This window comes from Scyliorhinus canicula, chromosome 3, assembly GCF_902713615.1.
Source record: "Scyliorhinus canicula chromosome 3, sScyCan1.1, whole genome shotgun sequence".
NCBI classification, from domain to species: Eukaryota; Metazoa; Chordata; class Chondrichthyes; order Carcharhiniformes; family Scyliorhinidae; genus Scyliorhinus; species Scyliorhinus canicula.
The window spans coordinates 20,136,068-20,156,571 of NC_052148.1; the positions used below are offsets into that span (position 1 = coordinate 20,136,068).

The following is a 20,504-nucleotide window of genomic DNA, read 5'->3' on the forward strand; positions in this document are numbered from 1 at the left end:
TAGCATGGTGGTTAGCATCAATGCTTCACAGCTCCAGGGTCCCAGGTTCGATTCCCGGCTGGGTCACTGTCTGTGTGGAGTCTGCACGTCCTCCCCGTGTGTGCGTGGGTTTCCTCCGGGTGCTCCGGTTTCCTCCCACAGTCCAAAGATGTGCGGGTTAGGTGGATTGGCCATGCTAAATTGCCCGTAGTGTAAGGTTAATGGGGGGATTGTTGGGTTACGGGTATACGAGTTACGTGGGTTTAAGTGGGGTGATCATTGTTCGGCACAACATCGAGGGCCGAAGGGCCTGTTCTGTGCTGTACTGTTCTATGTTCTATGTTCTATGTTCCAGGTCAAGTGGGGCTGGAATTGACTGTGCACATTACTTTTAAGTTGGGTTCTTATAGCCTGAAGTTTGTGAAAGGAAGAGAAAACCAGACCTCAAATTCATGTATGAATATTCGTATGCAATTACTTAATGTATCTGAATGTAATTCTTTATTCCCTATGTAATAACAGTCTTAACCACATCAAAATAAATGTATAAGAATCTCTATACAGAAATAATGGAGCAGAAGTAGACAAGTCAGCTCATTAATCCTGTTTCGCCATTCAATTCGAAGGTGGCTAATCTGTATTGCAGCTTCACTTAGCTGCCTTTCGTTCTAAATCCCTCGATATCCTTACCCAACAAGAATCTCTAATTCCTAAAAAATTCAATTGAGCCAGTATGCACAGCCTTGGAGAGCTATTCGAGCCCAAGGTGAGAGTCTGATTGCATTGCCTGTGGTGCCATAAAACATCATCCATTCCTTTCTTGTTACCAAATGATTCATTCCAAAGCAATTCTGGCTGGTCTCCTATCTTGCAGCTTCCATAAACTTGAACACGTCCAAAACTCTGTAGCCTGTAACCTAACTGGCACCCAGCCCTGTCCGTCCATCACCACTGTGTGCGCTGACTGATTGACACCAGATCCAGAAACACCATTAAATTCTAACTGAGAATTTCAGATCTTTTCACGGCCTCATCCCTTTCTCCACGTCGCCCTCCAGTCCTCAAAACCCTCTGAGATGTCGGCACCCCTCCAATTCTGGACACGTGGTGCATTCCTGATTTTAAACATCGCACTGTTGCCTGGACACAAAGCTGTGTAATTCCCACTTTAATCCTCTCCACCTCCCCATCTTTCCCCCCCTCCTTCACACTCCCCTTAAAGTGGCCTCTTTGACCAAGCTTTTGCTCATATCAAATAAAATAAAGACTTGCATTCATATAACACCTTTCATAATCGTCAGATGCCCCAAAATGCTTTCCAGCCAGTGAAACAAGTTTGAAATGTAGTCACTGTTGTAATGGGGGGGAAAGCAGTTGCCTGGAAAATTAGAAAATCAATGTGAACGGAGAAGGTAGGAGTACAGGTTAGTGATGAAGTGGATTGTGACCAGAAAATAAAAGGAAGGGATGGAACATGTGAACGTCATATTGCATCAAGGAATCAGACAAGAGTAGGGAAGTTTGATAATAGGACAAAAATGCACAAAGCATTTGGAACAAAATTAATGAGTTAACAGCGCAAATAGAGCCTGCTCTGCCATACATTATGATCATGGCTGATCCTCAAGTTCAGTATCGTCTTCCCCCCATATCCCTTGATCCCTTTAGCCCCAAGAGCTATGATTTGGTAGCACTGACCGAGACATGGTTGCAAGGAGACCAAGTCTGGGATTTGACTATTCAAGGGTACTCAGTTTTTTGGAAGGATAGATAGAAAGAAAAATGAGATAATGTAGCTTTGCTAGTAAAGGAAGGGAATCAGTGCTGCAATGAGAAATGATATAGGCACTGGAGATCAAGACATGGAAACAGTCTGGGTAGAAATAAAAAATAGCAAAGGAAATAAATCCTGGCGGGAGTAATCTATAGGTGCCCAAAGAGTAGTTCTGAAGTGAGGCAAAGTATAAACCAGAAAATATTGGAGGCTTGTAGGAAAAGTACATCAACAATTATCGGTGATTTTAATATGCATAGAGTGGATTAATCAAATTAGCAAAGTTATCCTTGAGGGAGAGTTAAATGAATATATAAGAGATTATTTCATGGGATATGTTGTGGAAATAAACAGGGAGCAGGGGCTGGTTTAGCACACTGGGCTAAATCGCTGGCTTTTAAAGCAGACCAAGGCAGGCCAGCAGCATGGTTCAATTCCCGTACCAGCCTCCCCGAACATGCGCCGGAATGTGGCGACTAGGGCTTTTCACAGTAACTTCACTGAAGCCTATTTGTGACAATAAGCGATTTTCATTTCATTTCTGGATTTAGTATTGTCTAATGAGGAGGCAATTTTTCTAAAAATCCACACATCTAAAATGTAGTCCAGAGAGGAAGAAACAGTGTAAGAGAGGGATAATCATCCATGGCTAAGCATGGAAGTTAAAGATAACATAGAATCCCAACAGTGCAGGAAGATGCCATTCAGCTATCTCTAAGAGCACCTGACCTAGGATCAGGCCCTCACTCTATCTGCATTACTCAGTAACCCCACCTAACCTTTTGGACACGACGGAGCAATTTAGCACGGCCAATCCACCTAACAGGCACATCTTTGGACTGTGGGAGAAAACCAGAACACCAGGAGGAAACCGACGCAGACACAGGGAGAAATGCAAACTCCACACGGACAGTCACCCAAGGCTGGAATTGAACCCGGATCCCTGGCTCTGTGAGGCAGCAGTGCTAACAATTGCTGCATTAAGTTTTTTTCCTCAATTAGATCTCCCGTCATTCTTCTAAACTTGAGGGAGTTTAAACGAGGAGTCTAAACTGCTACATTGATACATTGGTTATAATATTCCCAAATTCCTTGGATGGGGGAGAGGTACCAGTAGACTGGAAAATGCTAATGTAACACCCTTATTCAAAAAGGGAGGGAGGCAGAAAATAGAAAACCATAGACCAGTTAATTTAATGTCTGTCATTGGAAAATTGTTAGAATCCATTATTAAGTAAGTAATAACAGGACATTTGAAAAGTCAAAACGCAATCCATCAGAAGCAACATGATTTTATGAAGGGTAAATCGTGTTTGACTAATTTTCTAGAGTTCTTCGAAGATGTAGCAAACCAAATGGATAATGATGATTCTGTAGATGTAGTATATCTGGACTTGCAGAAGGCATTTGATAAGGAGCTGCAGAAAAGGTGAATACACGAGGGATTTGGGGTAATTTATTAGCCTGGATAGTAGACTGCCTAACTGACAGAAGGCAGACTCGGGATAAATAGATCTTTTTCCAGTTGGTAAGATGTAACTAATGAGGTGCCAAGGGTTCGGTCCATAGGCCCCAACTATTTACAATATGTATTACTGACTTGGATGTCGGAATAGAAAGTACTATCGTCAAATTTGCAGATTAGTCTAAAATAGGTGGGATAGTAAGTTGCAATGAGGAAATATGAAATTTACAAATGGATATAAATAAGTTAGGTGAGTGGGCCAAAATCTTGCAGATGGTGTTTAAGTGTTAGATTGTACATCTTGGTTGAAAAAATGGAAAGGCAACTTATTTTTTAAATGGAAAGAAACATTCAGAGTGCTTTGGTACAGAGGGACTGGGGTGTCCTCATGCTTGAATAGTAGAAAACTAGCATGCAGGTACAGCAGGTAATAAGGAAGGCAAATAGAATTTTGGCCTTTATCGCTAATAGAGTATAAAAGTAGGGACGTGTTGTTGCAACTACACAAGGCACTGATGAGACTGCAATTAGAGTATTGTACACCCCTTATTTGAGGAGCGTTGTAGTTGTATTGGAGGCAGTTCAGAGGAGGTTCACTAGGTTGATTCCAGAGATCCTGGTCGGGCCGGGCCGGGCCGGAGAATCGTCGGAGAACGACATGAATCCCGCCCCTCACCGACTGCCGAATTCTCCGCTGCCAGTGTTTTACCGAGGGTGAGGATCGCACCATGCCGGTCGGCCGTTTTAGGCCAGTCCGCCGGCGTAAATTAGACCTGGTACTTACTGGCAGGACCTGGCTCTGCGGGCAGCCTCCGGGGACCTCCGGGGGGGTGGGGGGTGGGGGGGCCCACAGTGGCCTGGCCCGCGATCGGGGCCCAACCATCCGCTGTAGGCCTGTGCAGTGAGGGCACTCTTTCCCTCCGCACCGACTACTGTGGACCTCCGCCATAGCCGGTGCGGAGACGAACCCCACCTGTGCATGCGCTGGGATGACGCCAGCACACGCTGGCGCTCCTGCACATGCGCCAACTCGCACCGGCCGGCGGAGGCCCTTCGGTGTCTGTTGGCGTGGCACCAAGCCCTTTCCGCGCCGCTTGGCACGGCTCCAACCTCGCCGGCGCCAGCCTAGTCCCTGAAGGTGCAGAGGATTCCACACCATCCTGGCGGACTGACGCCGGAGTGGTTTACGCCACTCCTCGGTGTCGGGACTACCCGCCCCGCCGGGTAGGGGAGAATCCTGCCCGAGTGGTTTGTCTTATGAAGAGAGATTGAGCAGTTCAAGCCTATACTCCCTCGGGTTCAGAAGAATGAGGGGGTTATGTAATTGAGGTATACAAGATGATGAAATGTATTGACAAAGAAGATGTGGAGCGGATGTTGCCCCTTCTGGGGCAATCTGGAACAAGAGGTCATAATTTTAGGGTAAGGGGTCGCAGATTTAAATCACAAGGCACTGATGAGACTGCAATTAGAGTAGGGGGAGCACGGTAGCATGGTGGTTAGCATAAATGCTTCACAGCTGCAGGGTCCCAGGTTCGATTCCCGGCTGGGTCACTGTCTGTGTGGAGTCTGCACGTCCTCCCCGTGTGTGTGTGGGTTTCCTCCGGGTGCTCCGGTTTCCTCCCACAGTCCAAAGATGTGCGGGTTAGGTGGATTGGCCATGCTAAATTGCCCGTAGTGTCCTAATAGTAAGGTTAAGGGAGGGGAGTTGTTGGGTTACGGGTATAGGGTGGATACGTGGGTTTGAGTAGGGTGATCATTCCTCGGCACAACATCGAGGGCCGAAGGGCCTGTACTGTTCTATGTTCTATGTAGAGATGAGGAGAAATTACTTCTGTCAAAGGCTCGAGAATCTGTGGAATTCACTACCCCAGAGTGTGATCGATGCTGGGACATTGAGTAAATTTAAGGAGGAGATAGATTTTTAATCAGTAATGGATTGAAGGGTTATGAAGAACAGACAAGAAAGTGGAGTTGATGCCGAGAGGAGATCAGTCATGATCATATTGAATAACGGAATGGGCTTGAGGGGCTCCTGGTCCTAGTTCTTCTGTTCTTATGTGATGTAAAAAATACAATAGCCGATTTTTGGAAAGCAAGCTCCCACCAACAGAAATACAAGGACCAGATAAACCTATTCCTGCCATGTTGATTGTGGAATAAATATTGGGCAGAACTGCTCCTGGGCATAAAAGAGAGAGAAGACAGGACCTCAATTTAATATCTCAGCAGGAAGACAGCAAGATAGTACCTCTGACACTACAGCACTCCCTCAGCACTGCACTGGGGTTTCAGTCTGCATTTTAAATCTGGGGTAGGACTTGAGCCAGCATCCTGGGCTAATAACTCCTTATTTTGTCTTGATGTTGAATGTTGTTTGATAATTCTCCTTTTTGGAGTGCCTTGCGATGATTTACTGTTTTAAAGGAAATGCAGCAAGATGGCGGCGGAGCGAGGCGACTTTCTGCGAGCTCTTCTTATACTCATTCTAATCTTTTACCTTTTGTTGCCCTATTATGTATTTTCTTTTATTTCCTTTTCTTTTCATGTACTTAATGATCTGTTTGAGTAGCTCGCAGAAAAATACTTTTCACTGTACCTCGGTACACGTGACAATAAACAAATCCAAAGGCACCATACGGTGTAAGCTGTTATTGTTCCAGGAGTAGCGTACCAAGGGGAATACACATGTGAATCTAAGTATCCTCCTCCTATGACATGAATAATTCAGAGATAGATCATCCTGCCATATGTATCCAGGGAATGGTCAAGCATTAGGAACAAGGAAGAAAGTCTCTGGCTTCGTAACCTCACAATGTTCCTGTAGATTTCTTGAAGTGAGAGGAAACGCTGTACGTGTGAAATTGGATTGGCTGGCAGAAGCAGATTGAAACAGGGTATAGAAATTGGAAAGTTAACATGCAGGAAGAGTAGGCAATTAGGAAGGCAAATGGTATGCTGGCCTTTATTGCAAGGTCGGATGAGATGAGGAGGGTCTTCCGGAGGTGGAGGGGGTCATTAGTCTTTCAAATCATCTACCCCAGAGAGCTGTGGATGTTCAATCCTGAAGAACGCTCCAGGCTGTGATCAATAGATTTTTTGATTCGATGGGAATGAAGGTAAATGGGAATCAGATGGAAAAGCGTTCAGGTCAAAGGTCAACCATGATCTTATTGAACTGCAGGACAGGTTCGAAGAGATGTCTGACCTACTGCTCCTATTTCTTATTTTAATTTGTCCGGTTTAAGATCAGAGGATGTGAGAAAGATAGCAATTGGTTTCCTCTAACCTGACCAGCAGTACAGAGACCAGAGTCAGAGGCTCTCTAGTGTTTCTCAATAGCGGAGCACACCCGGCCGATCCGGTGGTCAACAAGGCCTCTCAGGCCTATAGCAAGAATTGGATTTCCATCCCCATTACCAGGTGCAGACCTGTCGGTGAGAAATTATGGGTCCATGTGAACAACCTGGCCTCAGAGATTCAGCACGGGCCTGGAGTGATCAGGTGGACCGGACTTACACTCCATCCGGTATGAGCCCAGACCTGGGGGAAGGAGGGAGAAGCGAGTTGACCAGGTATGGGCTTTCAGATACCAGAAAGAAAACGAGTTAAAGTAGCAGACAGCCTGATTTCAGCCCACTGAGTCTGCAACAAGCTTTGCAGCTGCATAATGTCTCGTACGTGACTCAGCTAGGAACCTGCTTCTCAACTCAATAAAGCCGAGTGTTTTTCAACAGCTTGTGAGTCAGGGCAGATGAAGTTAATTTTGCCTCAGTTGGATAGGTTTAAATCTGTTGTTTTTATTGTGACGAAATCAGCTTCTTCTCTGAGGGGGGGTGGGAGAGCAAATAAATAGAAAAAATAGACGTGCTTACACAGTGGTGCTGTATCAACAATCAAATCAATTGTACCTCAGAGCCAGTAAGAGAATAACGTGTATCTCAGTCATGCCTATTCACAGTCAGAAGGCTGTAGGTTCAAGCCCCAGTCCAGAGAATACCAAATTTAACTTGATGCTCCAGTAAATTCAAGTCGCCATAGTCCGAGATGACAACAGGCTGCTTTCCCCTTTGAGGGGGAGAGCTGACTGGTGGCGATTTAACCGGAGGGTCACCACACCAAAGGAATGTCCCAGAAAGAGAAAAACCTTCTCACTAGTCTTCTCATTTCACCAGTTTATTGGTGTTCCATTTTAAAGTATGCAAAACCAGTTCAGGCCAGTATTTCCCCATTTTACTATTTTTGTTTTCCTCCTGGGTCAGCAATAAGTCTTGAGGGACTGGACTGGATGAAGAGGAGATGAGGAGGTTACTACAAGATCCTTACTAACCGGAGCCATTACTACTTTTTTCTCAAGATCCTCTGCCAAATTTCTCATGGCTCACTGGCTGCCAAAGGTTGGGAAACACCAGGTTCTACCTTCCCACCATGCAAAGGAGCCAAGGGCAGAGACGGGGGGGAGAAAGGGTAAAAGTTGGACCTTGAACATCAAAACAGAAGAAAAAAAAGAATAGGAATAGGCCGTTTGGCTCCTTGAGCCTGCTCCATCTTTCAAAAAGGTCATGGCTGATCTGATTGCGACCTTAACGCTATTTTCCTGCATTGCCCGTCATAACCCTTGACCCCCCCATGTCGATCAACAATCTTTGATACATTCAATGACCCAGCCTCCACTGCTCTCCGGAGAAAAAGAGTTTCAAAATTTAATGACCCTCTGGAAGAAGAGGTTTCTCCTCGCCTACGTTTTAAATGGGAGACACCATGGGCGGGATTTTTCCCTACCCGGCGGGGCGGGGGTCCCGGCGTGATGGTGGCATGAACCACTCCGACGTTGGGCCGCCCCAAAGGTGCGGACGTCTCCGCACATTTAGGGGCCAAGCCCTAACATTGAGGGGCTAGGCCCGTGCCGGAGTGGTTGCGGCCGGCGGGAACGGCCTTTGGCGCCACACCAGCCGGGGCCGAAGAGACTTAGCCGGCCGGCAGAAGTCCGCGCATGCGCTGGAGCATCAGCGGCTGCTGATGTCATCCCCACGCATGCGCAGGGGAGGGGGTCACCTCCGCCTCCGCCATCGTGAAGACTATGGCGAAGGCGGAAGGAAAAGAGTGCCCCCAGGGCACAGGCCCGCCCGCCGATCGGTGGGCCCCGATCGTGGGCCAGGCCACCATGGGGGCACCCCCCCAGGGCCAGATCCCACCGCGCCTCCCCCAGGACCCCGGAGCCCGCCCGCGCCGCCTGGTCCCGCCGGTAAGCTAGGTGTTTTGATCCACGCCGGCGGGAGAGGCCTGTCAGCGGCGGGACTTCGGCCCAGCGCGGGCCGGAGAATCGCCGGGGGTGGGGGGGGCCCACCGACAGGCGCAGCGCAATTCCCGCCCCCACCGAATCTCTGGTGCCGAAGACTTTGGGACACGGCGGGGGCGGGATTGACGCCAGCCCCCGGCGATTCTCCGACCCGGCGGCGGGTCGGAGAATCCCGCCCCTTGTCTGAAATGGTTTCCCCTCATTTGGGATTGCCACAGAAGGGGAAACATCCTTTTAGCTTCTACCCTGATAAGCCCCCTTCAGGGTCTTATATGTTTCACTGAGATCAGTTCTCATTCTTCCAAACTCAAATGTGCACATCCCCAACCTACTCAACCTTCCCTCGATAGCAATGGAAGACACATAATGCGCATTTTCCTTCATTCATCGGCAACATCTTGCCTTAGAAAAAACATTCTTAACGGATGGTTGAGGCGGCTCATGGAGGTCAAGACAACCAGGGGAACTTTGAGTCTCACCTCAGTTCTGAGGTGCAGTTGGCCTAAAATTATAATTGAAGGGTGAAACGAATAATTTATTGTGGATAATTTAATTAGTTGAGAGGAAATGGTGTTGTTTATCGTGGAGGTCAACATCTTTAGGCAATGACATGCATCAAGGAATTTCCAGCATGACTATACAGGTTGGAAGCTGACATGCACGGAAATGAAAAGCAGGAGGAATATATCTCGTTGCCTGTTATATGACGTGCCCAGCAATCATGTGACGTGTGCAATGGAAATCGATGCAATACTGCCTGTTCTGTGCCCTGCCTCCCATCCGCCAAGTTACAGCAAGTTAATGAAGCCAGACAGGTTGTTGATGTGATAACATGGTTCTATTTAGCCAGGGAGGCACGGTGGCACATTGGTTAGCACAGCTGCTTCACAGCTCCAGGGTCCCAGGTTCGCTTCCCGGCTTCGGTCACTGTCTGTGTGGAGTCTGCACATTCTCCCCATGTCTACGTGGGTTTCCTCCAGGTGCTCCGGTTTCCTCCCACAGTCCAAAATGTGCAGCTTAGGCAAATTGGCTATGCTAAATTGCCCTTAGTGTTAAAAAAAAAAGTTTAGTTGGGTTGCTAGGTTATGGGGAATAGGATGGAGACCTGGGCTTAGGTAGGGTGCTTTTTCTAAGGGCCAGTGCAGACTTGATAGGCCAAATGGCCTCCTTCTGCACTGTAAATTCTATGATTTAAGTTTGTCATGGACAAGGAAAGAGACAAATTGCAGACAAAGGTCTTGTATTGGGGGAGAGCAGACTTTCGTAAAGTGACGCAGGATCTGGCCAAGGTAGACTGGTGGGGAGATCTACAGGAGAGCAGTGGGGCATGTTCAAAGAGGAAATGGGGAGGGTACCGGCCCAACATGTTCCCTCTAGTGTAATAGGAAGGAGTAACAAGCCCAGAGAATCATGGATCGCCAGAGATATTCAGGAGACAATGAGAAGGAAGGGAGAGGCTTTTAGTAAGTACAAGGGGAGCAAATCAACAGAGGCAACAGTGGAGTACAGAAAGCGCAGGATGGAGCTTAAGAAAGCTATTAAGAGAGCAAAGAGGGAATGTGAGAAATCTCTACCGGGTAATAGTAGGGAAAATCCCAAGATATTCCATGAGTATCTCAATGGGAAGAGGATAACTCGGGGAAAAAGTAGGGCCCATTAGGGACTAAGGGGGGAATCTGTGGGTGGAGCCAGACGACATTGGTAGGGTGTTAAATGAGTATTTCACATCTGTCTTCACCTAAGAGAATGAGGAGGCTGATATGGAACTCAGGGAGAGAGACTATGAGGTTCTTGAGGAAAATGTCATAGGAGTTACATGGCATTGGAGGTGTTGGCAGGCTTAAAAGTGGAGTAATCTCCAGGTCCGGACGAATTGTGTCCCAGGTTGCTGTGGGAGGCGAGGGAGGAGATCGCCAAGGCTCTGATCCAAATTTTTAATTCTTCTTGGCCACGGGAGAAGAGTCTGAGGACTGGAGAACCATGAATGTGGTCCCACTATTTAAGAAAGGCTGTAGGATGAACCAGGAAACTACATTCCAGTGAGTCTCACGTCAGTGGTGGGGAAACCAATGGAAAAAATTCTAAATCAGAGAATCTATCTCCACTTGGGGAGGCAAAGTTTGATCAGGAATAGTCAGCAAGGCTTTGTCAGAGGGGGGTCATGCCTAACAAATTTGATTGATTTTTTTTTGAGCACGTGACTAAGTGTGTAGATGAGGTAGTGCAGTTGATGTAGTTTACACAGATTTCAGTAAAGCCTTTGACAAGGTACCATATGGAACACTTATAAAGAAGGCAAATGCACATGGGATACAGGAGAACTTGATCAGCTGGATTCAAAGCTGGCTGAGCTGTAGGAATCAGAGGGTGATGACAGACGGCTGCTTTAGTGATTGGAAGCCAGTGTCCAGTGGCGTTCCACAGGAATCTGTGCTGGGTCCCCTATTATTCATCATTTATGAAAATACTTATATGACTATGTGGGGGTAGGATGAGTAAGTTTGCCGATGACACAAAGATAGGCCGGGTGGTTAACAGTGAGGCTGAGAGTCTTGAGTAGCAGGAAGATATATTTTCTGTCAAATGGGCAGAAAAGTAGCAGATAGAATTTTATCCCGAAAAATGTGAGGTGCTACACTTTGGAAGGAGCAATTTGACAAGGAAATATTCAAAGAATGGCCTCACACTGGGAAGTCCTGAGAAACAAAGAGACCTTAGCGTGTTTGTCAATAGATCTCTGAAGGCAGAAGGGCAGGTTAATAGGGTGGTGAAAAAGGCATATGGGACACTTGCCTTTATCAATAGATTACAAAAGCAAGAAACTCATGTTGGAGTTATATAGAACTTTGGTGAGGCCACAGCTGGAGTACTGTGTGCAATTCTGGTCACCACATTATAGGAAGGATGTGATTGCACTGGAGCGGGTACAGAGATGTTTCACCAGGATGTTGCCTGGGATGGAACATTTTAGTTATGAAGAGAGGTTGGATAGGCTTGGGTTGTTTTCACTGGAGCAGAGATGAATAAGGTGCAACCTGATCGAGGTGTACAAGATTATGAGGGGCACGGACAGGCGATAGGGAAACAGATGCTCCCCTTAGTTGAAGGGTCAGTTTCGAAGGGACACAGGTTCAAGTTGAGGGGTGGGAGGTTCAGCGGGGATTTTGAGCGAAAACCTTTTTACCCAGAGGGTGGTGATTGTCTGGAACACGCTGCCTGGGAGGGCGATAGAGGCAGGTTACCTCACATCCTTTACAAAGTACCTGGATGAGTACTTGGCACATCCTAACATTCGTGGCTATGGGCCAAGTGCTGGCGAATGGGATTAGGATTGGCAGATCAGGTGCCTTTCATGCGGCGGTGCAGACTCGATGAGCTGAAGGGCCTTTTCTGCACTGTATTATTCTGTGATTCTGTAATGGAGAAGGTCTGGCTGGTCATCCATTGAAACAGGATCATAGAATCATAGAATCCCTGCAGTACAGAAGGAGGCCATTCAGCCCATAGAGTCTGCATCGACCCTCTGAAAGGGCACCAATCCCCCATCCTTTCCACATAATCCCACCGAGGGGCAATTTAGCATGGCCAGCTTCATGGCGACGAGATCCCAGGTTCGATCCCGGCTCTGGGTCACTGTCCATGTGGAGTTTGCACATTCTCCCTGTGTTTGCATGTGTTTCGCCCCCACAACCCAAAAGATGTGAGGTTACAAATGTGAGGCTATCCTTTTTGGTGGGAATCACAGCAAAAGAGATTATTATTTAAATGATAAAATATTAAAACATGCTGCTGTGCCGAGGGACCTTGGTGTCCTGGTGCATGAGTCACAAAAAGTTGGTTTGTAGGTGCAACAGGTGATTAAGAAATCGAATGGAGTTTTGTCCTTCTTTGATAGAGGGATGGAGTTTAAGAATAGGGAGGTTATGCTGCAATTGTATACGGTGTTAGTGAGGCCACACCTGGAGGTTTGTGTTCAGTTTTGGTCTCCTTACCTGAGAAAGGACGAACTGGCGCTCGAGGGTGTGCAGAGGAGATTCACTAGGTTAATCCCAGAGTTGAGGGGGTTGGATTACGAGGAGAGGTTGAGTAGACTGGGACTGTACTCATTGGAATTTAGAAGGATGAGGGGGGATCTTATAGAAACATTTAAAATTATGAAGGGAGTAGATAGGATAAATGCGGGCAGGTTGTTTCCACTGGCCAGTGAAAGCAGGACTAAGGGGCATAGCCTCAAAATAAGGGGAAGTAGATTTAGGACTGAGTTTAAGAGGAACTTCTTCACCCAAAGGATTGTAAATCCAGGGAATTCCCTGCCCAGTGAAGCAGTTCAGGTTCCTTCATTAAATGTTATCAAGATAAAGATAGATAGTTTTTTGAAGAATAAAGGGATTAGGGGTTATGGTGTTCGGGTGGGAAAGTGGAGCTGAGTACACAAAAGATCAGCCTTGATCTCATTGAATGGCGGAGCAGGCTCGAAGGGCCAGGTGGCCTACTCCGGCTCCTAGTTCTTATGTTCTTATGTTCTAATGTGCAGGGTAGGTGGATTGGCCATGCTAAAGTGTCCCTTAATTGGAAAAAATGAATTGTGTATTCAAAATTTATAAAGAAAAGAAAAAAAAAAATTTAGCATGGCCAATCCAGCTAACGTGCACGTCTTTGGACTGTGGGAGGAAACTGGAGCACCCAGAGGAAACCCACACAGATACAGTGAGAACGTGCAGACTCCGCACAGTCACCCAAGGCCGAAACTGAACCTGGGTCCCTGACTCTGTGAGGCAGCAGTGTCAACCACTGTGCCACCTTGCCGGATGGGTCAGTCGTAAGTGTTCTGAGAGTGCGGGAAATTGTTTTTCCAGGAAGGATTACTTGTGACAAGGACAAAAGCTCTGAGGAAGGGCAGCCGCGAGCAAAAGCGAACACAAGTTGGACAATTAGGTTTCTGACAAAATGAAGGATGAGGAGCAGAGAGGTAGGAGAAATTAATGAACAGAAAGGATGGGTATTTTTTTTTTACGCAGATCTCTCCTGGGACACCAAATATCTGGCCGGAGACAGTTTTAGACATGGACAGCATGTGGATAAGTTAAATTCCCTCAAAAAATGGATCGGTTGGGGTTGGGTGGAATTGTCAAAATATTAAGAATATCAAATCCAACCTGCCATTTCTGGATTTAACAGAGTGAGGAATGGACAGGGTGGGGGCAGTATGGGTGACTAATCCGCTCCGTGGAGTTCGATTGGCATTTGAATATTATAACAAGTCTGCGTACCTTCGATTTCAATGTCTATTTTAAATGTCATGCTCGGCAGTCTGGCTTCCCGGCCCTTGGAAAAGCCAGCAGTAAATAAGAAAGGTGATGAATGCTGGGTGCAGCTTGTAATGGCTTTCAAGCGTCTTTCCAGTTATCTGTTGGATCGAACTCACCTGCTCCCCATCACTGCACTCCCTTCCTTAGAACTGAGATGAGGAGGAACTACTTCTCGCAGCGGGTGGTGAATTTGTGGAATTCGCTGCCCCATAGTACAGTGGAATCGGTGTCATTTAATGGTTTCAAGAACGAGATGGATATATTTCTGATTTAACAAACAGGTTAAAGGGATATGGGGAACAGGTAGGGAGGTAGATTTGAGAGCAGGAAGAAATCAGCTATGATCTGATTGAATGGCGGAGCAGGCTCAAAGGGCTGAATCGCCCACTTCTGCTCCTAATTCCTATGTATCTATGTTCCCCTCTGCCCACTATGATTGAACACTTCCACACTGAACCCATCTCCCAGCAGCAAGAGGCTTTCGATCATTCTCCCTTCCAACATCTCCGATGTTCCTCCCGGCGTCTAATCCCCCTCACTCTACTGAGCACCACCCCCACTCCCCGAGGTGTTTCCACACCCCAAAACCGTCTCTGCCAATGCCTTTTGGTATCTCTCGGCGTTTCACACCCCTTCACTCTGATTTTCCTGACCACCGATGTGTCCAATATCTCCAGCTGGCAGCTGATTCATGCCCCATCCCAAGGCATCGCCCTCCATCATCTCTGTGCTTCAAATCCAGCCTGAGCTGAAGGTATATCCAGAGATCAGCCAGCCAGCCTCTCAACCTCCTGATTCATTTTTACGCAAGATCTGCCCCAAACTATTGTGATCAGGCATCACGTGGTTTACAATGTCATTGCAATTTGTCTTGTAAAAAGATTCCTTGATATATTTAATGATGATAATTTGGTGCAAGTTTGATCAATCCTGCTGGAGGTGAATTTTTCGCAAACATAAATCATACATTTTCCATCGCTGTGTCAATCCTGTGCGTGTCCCAGTTTTAAATGACTGAAAATGACCTTTAACAACATTGTGCAAAGCTATATTCTAAGATTGGGGTATAGTTGCGAATTTACTTCGCAAATTTTGAAATAAAATTCAAGATCTTTTAAAGTTCCCATTCTCGCGCCCAATAGATCCCAGCTGCATTGTTCTTCCTTAATAGCCAAGTGCAGTTCACTGAAACTCCCAACAGTGACAAATTCATTCACCTTGAGGGTATGGCCAGTTCTTTTGGGGTGGGAGAGTGGGGGGGGGGGGGGAAGGATGATTCCAGGACAATGCTCTCTAAAATGAGCGCAAGAGATTAGTGAAGCTCAGAAATAATTATTTTACGTCAGTTGTACTGATATCAGGTGGGGGTGTTGGAGAGTCGAATCATAGAAATCAACGTGATTATGAAGTGGATGTGGTGTTCTTTGTGTTGCTTGATTCAGGATGGTTGGCGTAGTGTTCACAAAAACCACAAAATTGCTTGAGCTTAAACAAAGCTATAAATTTATTAACACTACTAACTTGGATTCGACACGTACGCTGAAAGAATACACAGTTGATTATTAACATTTAAACCACACTTATCTGCACCATTCTTAATACTGATATAAACTATGATCTGCTCTCACTCACACTATATATGTACTTCTGACTTTCTCTAGCTAACTCCTGCACACACTCTCCCACAAGGCTTAGCATCACTGCCTTATATATGTAACTGTAGCTCCCTCTAGTGGTTACTCTGGACACTTTATTAACCCTTGCAGTTGTTACAGTTATGGTAATACCATAGTGCAAACTCCAGGTTCGGGTGTGTAGGATTCTACAGCTTAAATTGGATTTGAAAGGTTCCTTAGGTATGTAGAGTATCTGACTCCCTCTCCGTTTTCCCGCCTTTGCCCCCCCCCCCCCCCCCCCCCCCCCCACCACCCCCACCACATTACACCCACCTCCCCCCACTGCAGCATCGTGATGGGACCATTTGTAATCCCAGCAGGGACCACCGCTCCTGGCTGGCGCTGCTGGGACTGCAGAGTTGCTGGCCATCCGATTGGCTGGCAGCTCTCTAATCAGAACATCCTCCCAGGATAGGGGTGGAGGTCGGGCCTGAAAGCTACAAACGCTGCTCCCAGCGTTAAATTGCTGCAGGGCACAATAGGGCCTGTGGAGAGGCGCCGCTCAACATATTAGCGGGTGGGCGAGGGAAGGGGTGGGAGGGGTTGTCATGGTACCCCTTGATACCCAGCTCATGTGCCCACATTACATTTGTGGTTAACCCTGCCAGTCAGATAGTATCTGGGAAGACAGAGTTCTCAGTCTCGGATCTGATGACTATTCATGAACACAATCCATTTCTATTCTGGTGCGGTCTGGTTTTACAGAACAGCCTCGAAGCAGTTGGCGGAACCTTTTGCCACTCCTCCGTGTCCTGTTCCTTCGCTCTGATGTAGATCTTAGCCGAGACGGAGTTAGCATAAAGCTCGCACTGACCTTGACAGTCTCCATCCAGCGCTGTTGCTTGATCTGGTAATAAACCACCGATTGGTAGTGAGTGACAGGTTTGTCTCCAGCCCCTTGGCTGATGGCATTCTGGGCATCGGAGGGAGAGGAAAAAAATAAAGAATTCAGAGCAGCAATTTCCACAAAGCCACACTTTTCAGAAATGATTAATTGTGCCCACTTCTCGTTTTGAGATAAAAGTTCCATCTATTGCCAGTCCATGCTCTGAGTACTTCATTAATAAAATGTCTGGAGTGGGTGGTAAAATTGATTACTTTTTCAAAAGCCACAGTGTGATATTCATGTGAGGCTGAAATAATTACATTACTTATAAGGAGACGACAGGTTATATTTTAATAACGACAAACTGTTTGGAGAGATAACATCCCTTCAGACATTACAGAAGGCAATACCTCTTTCTTTCTTGGCAGTTTGTCAGGTGGAGACTGACAGCATGGGGGAAAGGAGCCTACTTTCTTCACAACAAAGTATGGTGGTGAGGTTCTTCTGTCAGCTCTGGTCTCCACTCAGCAGAGGGTTAGAAGGTTGTGAGTTCAAGTGTTACTCAGAAGGCTCGAGCAAAATATTTAGATGGGCTTCGGATGAGACCTGAAACCGAGATTTCACCTGTCCTGTTGTGCAAAATATATCCCAAAGCATTGTTTCGAAGAAGAACATGGAGATTCTCACAAGAACATACAGATTAAGAACAGGAGTAGACTATATGGCCCCTGAGACATCTCTGCCATTCAATAAGATCATAGTTGAGCAGATTGCATCCTCAAATCTATTTTCCTGCCTACCCCCGCCTACCCAATCGCCTTTGATTCCCTTGGAGATCAAATACCTGTTTACTTCAGCCTTCAATAGTTCAACAACCGCTGGAGGAAGAGAAATCCAAACGCAAATAACCTTCCGAGAAAATTAATTCCTCCTCATCTCTTTCTTGGGTGGGAAATCCCTTATTTTTAAACTGACCATAAGACCATAACACAATAAGACAGAGGGGCAGAAGGGGACCATTCGGCCCATCAAGTCTGCTCTGCCATTCAATGCGATCATAACTGATCTGATATGATAATCACCAACTTCACTTTCCCGCCTTACTCCGATAACACTCGATTGCCTTGAGGATTAAAAATCTGTCTATCTCAGCCTTGAACGACCCAACCTCTACAGCTCTCTGCAGAAAATAACTGCACAGATTCACTACACTCTGGGGAGGCACGGTGGCATAGTGGTTAGCTCTGCTGCCTCACAGTGCCAGGGACCCAGGTTCAATTCTGGCCTTGGGAAACAGCCTGTGTGGAATTTGCATTTTCTCCCCTTGTCTGCGTGGATTTCCTCCGCAGACTCCGGTTTCCTCCCACAGTCCAAAAATGTGCAGGTTAGGTGAACTGACCATGATAAATTGCCCCTTAGTGTCCAGGGATATATGCAGGTTAGGTTATGGGGTTATCGGGATAGGGTGGGGAAGTGGGCCTAGATAGGGTGCCCTTTCAGAGGGCCAGTGAAGACTCAATGGGCTGAATGGCCTCCTCTGCACCAGGGGTTCAATGAAAAAATTCCCCCTCACCCCTGTCTTGAATGGGTGACCCCCCTTACTCTGACCCCCCTATGGCCTAGACTCTCCAACAAGGGGAATCATCCTCTGAGCATCTCCCCTATCAAGCACCCTGAGACCCTTATATATTCCAAGATCACCTCTCATTCTTCTAAACTCCGATGGATATAGGCCCAACCTGCTCAACCTTTCCTCATAAGACATACCCCTCATCCCAGGGGATAAGCCTAGTGAATCTTCTCTGAACTTGTTCAAGTGAAAGTATATGGGGCGAGATTCTCCCATATGGGGAGAAATCGTAAGGCTGGCGTCAAACCCGGGCGGGTTTGACGCCAGCCCCCCCCTTCCCGACCGGGAACCGATTCTGGTCCCCGGTCAGGGCTAGCAGCCCGACGCCGTAGGCTCCGGCATCACGGGCTTAACGAATTTCGTTAAGCCCGCTTGCCCGAGTTAGCGCCGGCTGACGCGTCATATGACGTCGGCCGCGCATGCGCGGATTGGAAGACTCCAACCCGCGCATGCGCGGATGACGTCATCGCGTATTTGCGCGAAACCCGCGCATGCGCGGGCCGGGATGCCCCTCAGCCGCCCCGCGAATGGATACTGCGGGGCGGCGGAAGGACAAATAGTGCGCGGGCATCGGGCCCGCTGCCCGCGATCGGTGCCTACCGATCGCGGGCCCATGGCACCCTTGGCACGGCCATGGTACTGCCGTGCCAATCGGTGCCATGGTTATAAAATGCGAGTGTTTACGGCCGTTTTTACGAACGGCCAGACCAGGTGTGTTTGCCGTTCGTAAAAACAGCCGTAAAGGGCTGGGAACTCGGCCCATCTATCAGCTGTGAATCGCTGCCGGCCGTAAAAAAACGGCGGCAGCGATTCGTGTCGGGAGTTGGGCGTGGGGGGGGGGGGAGAATAGCGGGAGGGCGTCGGAACAGCGTGGCCGTAAAATTTTACGAGCCACGCTATTCTCCGCACCGTCGGGAGTGCGGAGAATCTCGCCCACGATTCCTTAAATACGGTGACCAAAAAATCACACCATATTCCCCGTGTCCTGGTCAATATTTATCGTTCTCATTAGCCTTTGGAATTGAAAGCAAATTATTTAACCTTGATAGGGAATTGGCTCATTGACAGGGAGAAAGGGCAAATACTTGACAGGAAGTGACAAGTGGCGTCTTGCAAGGATCTGTGTTGGGGCCTCAACTACTCGCTGTATTTATTAAAGATTCAGATGATGGGATATCAAGCATCTATCCAAGTTTCTGAATGGCACAAAGAATTGTAAACATATTTACAATGTACATAATGTGAAATATGAATAGGTTAATTGAATTGGCAAAACTGTGATAAATGCATTTCGGTGCAGACATGTGTGAAGTCATCCACTTTGGACATAAAAATGATTGAACGGTGTACTTTCCAAATGCTGAGAGGCGCAATATAATGGAGGACCTGAGATATTGGGGGTTCAAGGTACACAGATTATTAAAATATCATAAAGAGGAGCTGAAAACAATCAAAAAGGCTCATGGAATGCTAACCTTAATATAATGATGTGGAGATGCCGGCGTTGGACTGGGGTGAGCACAGTAAGAAGTCTTACAACACCAGGTTAAAGTCCAACAGGTTTGTTTCAAACACGAGCTTTCGGAGCACGGCTCCTTCTTCAGGTGAATGGAAAGGCTTGTTCCAGAAATGTTTATATAGACACAGTCAGAGATGCCCCGGAATGCGAGCACCTGCAGGCAATCAAATCATCAAAGATGCAGAGAGAGAGGTAACTCCAGGTTAAAGAGGTGTGAATTGTCCCAAGCCAGTTCAGTCGGTAGGCCTCTGCAAGTCCAGGCTTGTTGGTGGGGGCCGAATGTAATGCGACATGAATCCCAGATCCCGGTTGAGTCCGCATTCATGCGTGCGGAACTTAGCTATAAGTTTTTGCTCAGCAATTTTGCGTTGTCGCGTCTCCTGAAGGCCTCCTTGTAGAATGCTGACCCGGAGATCAGAGGCTGAATGTCCTTGACTGCTGAAGTGTTCCCCAACTGGAAGGGAACAGTCCTGCCTGTTGATAGTCGCACGATGCCCGTTTATTCGTTGTCGCAGTGACTGCATGGTCTCGCCAATGTACCACGCTTCGGGACATCCTTTCCTGCAGCGTATGAGGTAGACTACATTGGTCGAGTCGCACGAGTATGCGCCGCGTACCTGGTGGGTGGTGTTTCCACGTGTAATGGTGGTGTCCATGTCGATGATCTGGCATGTCTTGCAGAGATTACCCTGGCAGGGTTTTGTGGTGTTGTGGTTGCTGTTCTGAAGGCTGGGTAATTTGCTGCAAACAATGGTTTGTTTGAGGTTGCGCGGTTGTTTGAAGGCCAGTAGTGGGGGTGTGGGGATGACCTTGGCAAGATGTCCATCCTCGCTGATGATGTGTTGGAGGCTGCGAAGAAGATGTCGTAGTTTCTCCGCCCCAGGAAAGCACTGGACGACGAAGGGTACTCTGTCAGTGGTGTCCCGTGTTTGTCTTCTGAGGAGGTCGGTGCGGTTTTTTGCTGTGGCGCGGTGGAACTGTCGATCAATGAGTCGAGCGCCATATCCCGTTCGTACGAGGGCATCTT

The 20,504-nt window shown here is 47.4% G+C and overlaps 1 protein-coding gene across 1 annotated transcript in view; it reads right to left on the bottom strand.

Annotated features, from left to right (window-relative positions):
* Positions 1-20,504, bottom strand: part of LOC119963845 (dedicator of cytokinesis protein 2-like) — a 1,353,280-nt gene that overhangs the window by 1,016,280 nt on the left and 316,496 nt on the right. The window contains 1 exon segment of the mRNA XM_038793193.1: positions 16,317-16,415. Coding sequence (XP_038649121.1) covers positions 16,317-16,415 — 99 coding nt within the window.